Source organism: Triticum urartu, chromosome 4A (assembly GCF_056163025.1).
Source record: "Triticum urartu cultivar PI428250 chromosome 4A, HENAU_Tu73, whole genome shotgun sequence".
In the NCBI taxonomy this organism is placed as follows: Eukaryota; Viridiplantae; Streptophyta; class Magnoliopsida; order Poales; family Poaceae; genus Triticum; species Triticum urartu.
Genome location: NC_141876.1, coordinates 23,587,543 through 23,598,001, shown reverse-complemented (window position 1 = coordinate 23,598,001; position 10,459 = coordinate 23,587,543). Strand labels below are relative to the sequence as shown.

Here is a 10,459-nt window from a genome sequence, read left to right as displayed (position 1 = left end):
AGAAGGCGAGGACGTCATCGAGTTGAACGTGTGCTAACGCGGAGGTGCCGTATGTTCGATACTTGATCGGGCAGATCGTGAAGGTGCACGACTACCTCAACCACGTTAATAAACGCTCCCGCTTAACGGTCTACGAGGGTACGTAGACACTCTCTCCCCTCTCATAGCTATGCATCTCCATGGAAAGATCTTGCGTGTGTGTAGATATTTTTTGTTTTCCATGCAACGTTCCCAACAGTCAGTGGCCAGCGGGGTGACGGAAGCATCTTGGCTATCCATTCTTGCGACGGAGCTGGTAATCGGTGGTGACGGCGCCGGGTGGGGGTGGCGGCGGCAGGAATGGTGGAGCCACAAGGGCGGAGAAAGAGACACGTAACTTTTACTTAGCTGTGCAAGCAACAAGTATATTTAGGCGGCCTGGAGGGGGTTTTCGACGGAGGAGTAAAAATTATACTCCTTTATTGGTTTTAGGACTTCGGCTAGGTGCAGTATACAGGAGGAAAACCAAAATTTTACTCTTCTAAAGCCGGATAGGGATCAATTAGAGTTGGTTCTAGTTGTCGTGAGGATGACTATTTTCTTTAGCAAGCATGGCAAATCCTGACAAAAAACTGAACATGGCAAAGATATGCCATTGCTTGCTAAAGGAAATTAACATCTTCATGATAACTAAATTTGCCATAAAAATTGTTCGATCTGTCATGCCCAGAAATTTAACGTTCAATTTGCCACGCCCAAGTGTCTAACACTCAATTTGTCACGTAAAAGAAATCTAACGCTTAATTTCTAGCGAAATCAAAAAAAAAAACACCCTACTCCTGCTTTGACATATATTGGGTACTAGCCTCGTAGGTGTTGTGACTACATAATTTCCTCGGAGTAGCTTTGATTCTAGTCTCCATCTCGCAGTAAAAGTTAAGACGACGGCCGCATCGTAGAAAAAAAGAACTGAACCAGCAGAGCATCACAGTACAACTGTTCAGATGGATTACGCGTGCACTTAGAATTGGAATTCGGTCTGCACCCACCCTGGTGTCATTTTCGTCGTCTCATCAAGTCAAATTCGAGCGGCATGGGACCAGGGCACATACAAAAACCTAGCAAGATTCCTTTAAAGGAAGTGTGCTGCTTGTTCGCCTTAAACTAGAAAGGCGTTAGGATCCCATGGTATGGGGGATATGCTATGCATATGCATGGATGGGCACGTCCGACGAGCCATATGCAATCCGATTCTCAGATCGCCCGGCCCAACCAACCTTTTGCCAGACGGATCAAATAATATCCCTTGTTTCTCCAAGTAGGTATAGTGCTACAAATACTACAATGGTTTATCCGAGAGCCAGCGTATATCCAATCTGAATCACACTGCATTTGAGGTCTGAGGCCATGATGGAAAAACTCCAAGGTCTGGAGGCCGGCATCTCATCTGATCTTGCCCATTCACTAGCCAAGATCATTTCCGCTCCGGGTAACTTTGTGCATATCGGAGTAACTCCGCATATCGTGAAGCTGAGGCTGCCCGTAATGAGTAATATCATACCTTAGTATCATTAACATGATACTAAAGTATGATATTATCTTCGTAATGCATACTATTTTATACTAATATCTTAGGTGATACTCCCTCCGTTCCTAAATACTTGTCTTTCTAGGCATTTCAACAAGTGACTACATACGGAGCAAAATGAGTGAACCTACACTCTAAAATATGTCTACATACATCCGTATGTAGTAGTCATTTGAAATGTCTAGAAAGACAAGTATTTAGGAACGGAGGGAGTATTATTTATTGTCATGCATGACAAATAATAGTATAACATTTATTATAATATGGTATCATGATATGATACTTAACCCTTTATTTTCTTATTTAATTTCATGCACCTCAGCAAAATAATCTAGTTGGCATGCATGATACTAGATATGATACTCCCATTACGACTAGCATGATCCAGCGCTCATTTGACCATCCTCGTAATACACAAATGCATTTCCCACGACGTGCATGGAGGAAATAGTATTAAAAGAAGAAGAGATCTGACCAAATCCTCAACAATTATATACAACAGAATCATTGTTCATAACCCCATATAAAGTCGTGACTAGTATACAATCCACCCAATTAATTCTGTGACCTCAGCATGCAGGTCACGCTGTGCCTTTCGTTTGATTGGCCCTCCTACCACGAGTGGCAATACTTTGTCTACCATATTAGTCCGTTAATACTGGCATGGCATTGACACTAAGCACCATAGGCATCTGATAGTGACTAGGCGCCCGTCCAATTATTTGCCAGGGTGAACGGTCCTAGGAACCTCGTACGAAATTGAGGGTCGAGTTCACCCCCTCATCCATATCTCAGCACCAAATAGTTACTACACAATTAGGATATACTCCTTCCGCCCGGAATTACTGATAGCAAAATAACTAAAAATAGACTTATTTAAAATTAAAATACATTTAGATACATACATTCCCTCGACAAATAATTTGGGAACGAGGGGGTGCTTTTTATGATAGAAACCCATAACCACAACAAGTAAGAAGAAAAAATTAACAACATCAACTTTACATCAGATATAATACTTCCTGCAAAAATATATTTATTTCTGCAATAAGTAATTCGGGACAGAGAGAGTTCAATGGAAATCTGTACTACCTCCTTATGTGCAAGTCATTTTAAAACAGAAGGGCGTACACATAAACCATGTACTTATATTCCGCCAAACAGAATGTGGCTCTAATCGATTTTACTGACCACGCAAGTGACAAAGAGCACGTCGCCAAACTTGGCCGCGGTAAAATCAAATCAGCCTCGAACAAAACGTGCCCTTCCTTCGTCGTCGCGCCGACCGGCCAGCAGCAGCGCTGGCCCAAAGAAGTCAGCAGTGAATGCATGCTCGTGAAAAACAAAGAAACGCCACAGTAGTAGGCCGACCCCACATGTCGGTGAGCCCCCCGCCCCAACCCCCGAGCCCGAGGGGCCCCGCGCCACCCCCAACGCCCGGACCCGGGACCCGACCCGTCACCGGCCCTCGTCATCCGCGCGCAGGCGCAGCACCAGCACGGCCGCGCGCGTTCCACCCACCGACCCGACCCAGAAGAGGTCGACGACGACGAAGGCCGGCGGGACCACGGGCGGCTCGGGCCCAGATAGGGGCAGTTCCGTAAACTCCCCCCGGCCCCCCAGATGCGGTATGCCGAGGAGCGGCAGCGGCCTCCCGTTGCGCCCCCAGCCGCGGGGGCAGTACGGTAAAAGCGCCCGTCCCCTCCCCCTCCCCCTCAGTCCTCTTCCGTCCATCCCCATCCCCTCCCCCTTCCACGCCCGCACAGTACTACTACTAGCCAGCCCAGTGCCACCACCACCGCCACCGCTAGCCCAAATCAAACCGCCAGCGAGAGCGCACAGAAAAAAACAGAGGCGAAAAGGGGAGGGAGAGAGGCTTTAGGAGGGGAGGGAGGCGGAGGAGGCCCCGAATCGCAAACCCTAGCGGCCCCGATCTGCAATGCCGGCGGCGTGAGCGGCGCGGGCGGATGAGGCGGGTGGCGCCGGCGATGATCCTCGCCTCCGCCGGCGGCGGAGGCGGCGGCGAGGGGGAGGGGGGCGAGGCGGCGTTCGTGGAGAAGGCGCTGCCGAATGGGGACGTGTACAGCGGCGGGTTCGCGGGCGGCGCGCCGCACGGCAAGGGCAAGTACGTGTGGGCGGACGGGTGCATGTACGAGGGGGAGTGGCGGCGCGGCAAGGCGTCGGGCAAGGGCCGCTTCTCCTGGCCGTCGGGCGCCACCTTCGAGGGCGAGTTCCGCGGGGGCCGGATCGAGGGGCAGGGCGTCTTCGTCGGGCCCGACGGCGCCACCTACCGCGGCGCCTGGGCGGCCGACCGCCGCCACGGGGCCGGCGCCAAGAGCTACGCCAACGGGGACTACTACGAGGGCCAGTGGCGCCGCAACATGCAGGACGGCCACGGCCGCTACGTCTGGGCCGCCGGGAACCAGTACGTTGGGGAGTGGCGGGGCGGCGTCATCTCCGGCCGCGGCGTGCTGATCTGGGCCAACGGGAGCCGCTACGACGGCGTGTGGGAGAACGGCGTGCCCAGGGGCACGGGGGTCTTCACCTGGCCCGACGGGAGCAGGTACGTCGGCTCCTGGCCGAGGAGCTGTGTGGACCTGCCGGCCATAAGCGGCACCTTCTTCCCGCCGGTTGGCGTCGGGGGCGCGGCGCGGAAGAGGTCCTCCGTGGAGGGGATTGGGGAGAAGGCTGCCTCCGTGCCGCGGATCTGCATCTGGGAATCGGAGGGCGAGGCAGGGGACATCACCTGCGACATTGTGGATGCGCTCGAGGCCTCCATGCTCTACCGGGAGGCCGCGCCCGCTGGAGGTGGGCCAACGTACATGCGGACGCAGCGCAGCGCCCGGCGAGGACCCAACGGAGGCCCGTGCTGGTCGTCCTCAGCCGCCACCACGCCTGAGGGGAAGCGACCTGGGCAGACCATCTCCAAGGGGCATAAGAACTACGAGCTCATGTTGCAGCTGCAATTGGGCATCAGGTGATTCCTCGTTATTTAGTTGTTGAAATGCTGAAATGCTTGCAATGTGGCTTGTATTTCAGCGAATTGCTAGAATTGTGGGTGTTTATTGTGGGCATCTTTCAGGCATTCGGTGGGGAAATCTGCGGCCGTGCCGATGCGGGAGCTTGCACTGGCAGATTTTGATCCTAGGGAGAAGTTCTGGACGCGGTTCCCTCCTGAGGGGTCAAAGGTCACGCCACCACATTCCTCCCCAGATTTCCGGTGGAAGGACTACTGCCCCATGGTGTTCAGGTGCTTGCTTGCCATTCCTTCTAATCAATGTTCTCTGGATTGCTTTGTTTTAATTGTTACTGTATTATTGACTGGGGGATGCTGGATTATGCAGACATTTGAGGAAATTGTTTACTGTTGATCCGGCGGATTACATGCTCGCTATCTGTGGAAATGATGCCCTGAGGGAACTGTCTTCGCCTGGGAAGAGCGGAAGTTTCTTTTACCTCACCCAAGATGACCGTTTCATGATTAAAACAGTGAGAAAATCAGAAGTCAAGGTAATTTTCTTGCTCATGCCATCGTTATGAACTGCACTTGTTTACAGCCTGTATGAAGTAGGTAACCTTTTATTTGGATTCGAGGTTCTGTCACTTGTGAAATGATTGGCATGATTGTTTGAATTGCATCGGGGAAATGGCATTAAATTAGGAAAATCTTGTTTCTCGCATAGGGTTTCAAGTCTTGCGAATGTGCACCATTGTTCTGGCATTGTCTTCTTAGTCCTTATGTTTCGATGCATATTAATTAAAGCTAAATGTGCTGCCAAGTAGAAATACTTTGAGAGAATCGGTTTGTTTGTTAAATGGTATCTCATCACCTTGCTATTTGCCTGTGCAGTTGCTTATTCGGATGTTGCCTAGCTACTACCAACATGTTAGTCGATATGATTACTCTCTAATTACAAGGTTCTATGGTGTCCACTGTGTAAAGCCTATCAATGGACCGAAGGTGCGCAATATTTGCAATTCCTTGCCACAAAATGTTTCTATGTTAGTTACTGATCAACGACTACTTCTCCAGGTCCGTTTTATTGTCATGGGAAATTTGTTCTGCTCGGACTATCAGATTCATCGCCGTTTTGATCTTAAAGGTTCATCATATGGCCGAACGGCAGACAAATTTGAAGAAGAGATTGATGAGACAACTACTCTTAAAGACTTGGACCTCAACTTTGTATTTCGGTTGCGGCGATCTTGGTACAGAGATCTCCATGAGTAAGTTCAACCCCTGATGATATTTTGGGTGTCAAAATTACTTTCAAGAAAATAATTGAATCGGTAATACTGACTTGATGTGCGGATCTATTCTTCAGGCAACTACAGAGAGATTGTGAATTTTTGGAGTCTGAAGGTATTATGGATTACAGCTTCTTGGTAGGAGTTCACTTCTGTGACGATGTCTCTGCCTCGAAGATGGGATTGTCAACTTTTACCGCTTCTCCAAGTAAGTTCCCTGTTCTTTACCCATAAAAGTTAAAAGATTGCACATATGTGCTAACACAAGCGATTATCCTTAAGCAGAGCTATCAATGAAGTGCGAGACATTTCAAGTTGGTGGTGGTGGCATGCCAGAGCTGTGCTTCTCAGATAATGATTATGATAGGATACCTGACTGCAGGTATGTTGCCATGTTTTCTTTTGAACTGTTTCTTACCTTTTTCTTGCAAAATTCATTTGAAATTCATCCATTCAAAACAAGCCTGGGTTCATGTAAGTGTAATTCTACCAACTTTTCTCAAAATGACCACATGAAAAGGAAGTAATTCGTCGATTCATTTTGACATTTGTTGTTTGCTGAAGATAAAATTGCAAGATTACAACTGCATGTTAGAAAATTGAAAGAGATAGTGCAACTTCAACAACCTGAAAGCAATTAGTTGATTTTATTCTATATAATCTTACTAGCCCATCCTTGTGCTTTGTCATGCCTAAAAGCATGGCTTTTGTGCTTTGTCACGGGTTCTACACATGGCTCACACCCTTATATAACTCATACAAGCTGTACCTGGCTCAGTGCCCATCTTAGTTGAAACTTTGAGCAGCCATCATACTGCAAAATCTTCATTGCCGTCCACTTGGTTAACACATCTGTGCGTTTAGGCATTGTTGGGTCCTAGCTGTTTGCTCAGCTGCATTAGAGATGATTGTCCTGTCCAGTTTAAGAGCAACGAATGCTCCACAGCTTATTTGTTAACTCCATTAATCTGTGTTCTCTAATGCCAACTTTTTCTTGATTTCAGGAAGCCATTGATTAGGTTGGGTGCGCACATGCCAGCCCGGGCAGAGCAAGCATCCAGAAGAAGCGAGTTCGACCCGTTTCTCCTGAGTGGTGGGGGGTTCCTGGCCCCGAACCAGACCGGCGAAGTGCATGACGTGATTCTGTATTTTGGGATAATCGACATTCTCCAGGACTATGACATCACCAAAAGGCTAGAGCATGTTTACAAGTCGTTGCAGACGGACCCCAATTCGATATCTGCGGTGGACCCGAAGCTCTACTCCAAGAGGTTTCAGGATTTCATCGGCAGAATTTTTGTGGAAGATGGCTAGAATTTTGGGGTCAAAAGATGCAACAGGAATTCCATTTGAAGTCCAGCGGATGATTCCGAGGTGGTTTTGGTCAATCTTCTGCATTGTCAAAGGAACTCCATTGTTAAATACCAACAACGATCATCATCAGCCGCTGGACTCCGGTAACATCAGCTCGTCGACCGGGTAATCACCGTTGAACGAACCTCGATCAGCAGAGAAGGGAGACGATGTTGCAAAGCAAGTCGCAGCGACCAGAATGTGGACTGTGGCTGGATTTTGGAACGCGGCCACGAGGATCGAAACTAGTAGGCATCTGTACATTTTGTGATTTGGTGGGTGGTGAGGTTGGTCCTTCCAGCTCCCTTGGTAGCATATCAGTTAGGATTCTTTTCTTGGCTGGTTTAATTTATTTCCCCTTTTTATATATCTGTTGGATGTAAAGAAGGGGGGGATAGGGAATTTTTGTTTCCAGAAAGAGGGTAATTTAAGGCTGCGGCAAGCAGTGAATGAATAATGAGAGAGATCATGTACAGATACAACATTTTCGATCCAGTGAATGGTGGGCGGTGGATCAGAATTGAATTCGGCATCTTTCTTCCCCTCTCCCTCACTCTCTTCTGCGTCGTTGGCTTCTTCCTTTCACAGTTTTTATTGGCCCCTCCGACGGATAGCTTTTTGCAGGCTGGAGAGAGAAGGTAGGGTAGAGCTTTGGCTTGCAACCCCTCCTTCCTTGACCTGCTGTGATGACCGAGGCCTGCCTGCCTGCCTGTGATGTCTCAGAGAGAGAGAGAGAGTGTTGGAAGTGGGGAAAAGTGATAGGAGCGCATGGAAAGAAGAGAAAGGAAAGCACAGCATAGCACGGAACAGCCGATGGATAGATGGGTTAAGATCGGAACGGTGATCCTCTCTATCCTTTCCACTCCTATAATGCCCAAACCTGGAACCGCTTTATCGGTATCCACATGCTTATTCCATTCAAAGATCGTTGGATCAGCCACGCCGATTGCGGATCATCGCATGGTCATCGCCATCACACCGTAGGCAGACAGCACCGGCCGCCGTATGGGCATCTCGAGTCATGCACAGCGGCCGCGCTGCCAGCCGTATGTGCCACTGTGGCTTACGCTTCATGGTCGGGAGGAGTGCTGCATGATGCTCCAGGCTCCAGCATGGACAGTATTTTGTGCTCTGCCTACCTATGTTTACCACGTGTAATTCTGGCTCAGTATGTGGAATCTCTCTGTTCGCTGGCATCGCGGACCGTGCCGACGTGTTGGCTGGTGCCACGTGGACGTTGGATGCCTGGGGTTGCATCTTGCAAGGAACGAACGTTGTTTCTTCCTGGCATGGTGGTGTCTTGTTGATTCCATATTTCCATCCGCCATTGTCTTTTCTCTCTCTTTTTTATCTGGAACACCTTGCACTCCCGCCATTATCTTTTTTCCTTCGTGATGAATTTTTTTCGTCGATATGTTAGAGCAACTTCAATGGGGCGACCCATTTCGTCCGCGGCTGTCCGTTTGGGTCGGCGCGGACAGAAAAGATGGCCCAACGCGCAGACCCAAACGGACGCGCGTCCGTTTTTCGTCGGCGGGCGACCCATTCCCGGCCCATTTTTGAGCCTGATTTGCGTCGGCGCGGACACGCGACAGACGCGCGCTCGCCTACTCTTGTCCCCGGGCCCGCTCATCTGTGGCACATTGGCCTTCCCTCCCCCCAGCCAACAAGCAACCCTCGCCCCCGCCTCCTCCGTCACCGACGTCGCCGCCTATTTTGCCGGCGACTCTTCCAGCTGCCGCCGCCTCCACATTCGCCCAGCAACGCCGCCCCTGCCCCCAGTCGTCCGCCGCCGCCGTTTTGCCGCCGGGGAGCAAGCTGGTTCCCCGCCGCTGTTTCCCCCACCGCCCAGCCGCCCCGCGACCAAGTAGACGCCTCGCCGCCCCAGCCACAGACGACCGACACGCTCGTCGGACGCCGGCCGGGCAGCTAGCTGGTCTGTGGGCGCCGCGTCTCCCCTCGTCGGCCGTCTCCTTCTTCGACGCCCGCAAGCTGTTCGACAGTTTGCCAAGGTACGAAAATGGACTTCGCCGACGAGTTCTTTTACCACAATTTCCTTTGTGACTCCGACGATTCGTCGTCCGACGACGAGGAGGAGATATTGGCTGCTGTGTTGGTCCATCACCATCTCAACAACCAGCAGTCGTTGTTCATATGTGGACTCATGTTGGCAACAATGATCATAGAAGACGAGCGCCCGGAACGTCTGTATGATCAAGGCTTTCAGTTTCAGGGTGAGAATGTTGTGCCTGAGCATGGAGTAGCGGCAACATTTGAGCAGTTCATTCAGTTTCATGAAGACATGCGTGATTGGGAAACTCACGTGCAACTGCAAAATGATTTGGTTGAGCATATGTGGACTCATGTTGGCAACCAATAGATGTATCTTTTTTATTCGTTTGCAAAACTATGTGAAACATTTTGTTTTTATTTGGCCTGTAAACTATACTATTTATTTGGGCTGACTATTTTGTTTGTTAAATTTTCATTTCACCATACGTTGAATGCAATGCAAAATTGGGCGGCCAGCCGGCCACGCCTACACATATGGGTCGGCGCGTTGGGCGCGTTGCCGACCCATATGAAAAACAGGGCGGACGCCAGATGGGCGGCCGACCCAAACGGATAAAAAGCGGACGAAATCGCCGTCCGTTTGGGTCGGCCCGTTGGAGTTGCTCTTAGAGTTAGACCAACTCCAACGCATGACCCCAGACGGATGTCTGTTTTGTTTGGATTTTGGCTGTTTGGGTCGAGCAAAGGGGCGACATCCGGCCGTTTTCCTGAACGCGTTGGCCATGCACCCAACGCGGGTTGACCCATCTGGCCCGCCACGGCCGGTCGAACGCCGAAAGTAGACGGTTTTTAAACTAAACATTGCAAGTAGTTTTACAACCAAATAAATCAAACATGGCAAATAGTTATACAACCAAATAAATCAAACATTGCAAATAGTTTTACAACCTAATTGAAATGTCTTGAATACATGGAAAGAAAATGAACCGATATATCTACTAGTTGTCAATGTGAATCCACATGTGCTCAACCAAGTCATTTTGGAGCTGCATATGAGTACGCCAATCACACATTTGACAACCAATTCAGCAACCACAAGCTCTTCGTCATCCGAGGACAAATTATCCGATGAACAAATGAAGTTGTTGAAAAAATACTCGTCTCCACTATCCATGGTACCTTGCGAGCAAGGTGTCGAACACCTTGCAGTCATGGTGGAGACGAGGCCGAAGAAGAGCACCTCGGCCTCTCCGCACAGGCAGCAGGCCTGTAGAACCA

The 10,459-nt window shown here is 49.9% G+C and overlaps 1 protein-coding gene across 1 annotated transcript; it reads left to right on the top strand.

The window, feature by feature from the left end:
* The first annotated feature begins 3,294 nt into the window (after nucleotides 1–3,294).
* LOC147974565 (phosphatidylinositol 4-phosphate 5-kinase 1-like) lies at nucleotides 3,295–7,693 on the top strand. Its single transcript, XM_087517581.1, has 8 exons — nucleotides 3,295–4,544; nucleotides 4,650–4,817; nucleotides 4,912–5,077; nucleotides 5,418–5,528; nucleotides 5,601–5,794; nucleotides 5,893–6,023; nucleotides 6,101–6,197; nucleotides 6,820–7,693. Exons 1-8 carry the CDS (start codon nucleotides 3,535–3,537, stop codon nucleotides 7,127–7,129), a joined length of 2,187 nt encoding a protein of 728 aa, XP_087373707.1. The 5' UTR covers nucleotides 3,295–3,534; the 3' UTR covers nucleotides 7,130–7,693.
* The last annotated feature ends 2,766 nt before the right edge of the window (nucleotides 7,694–10,459 follow it).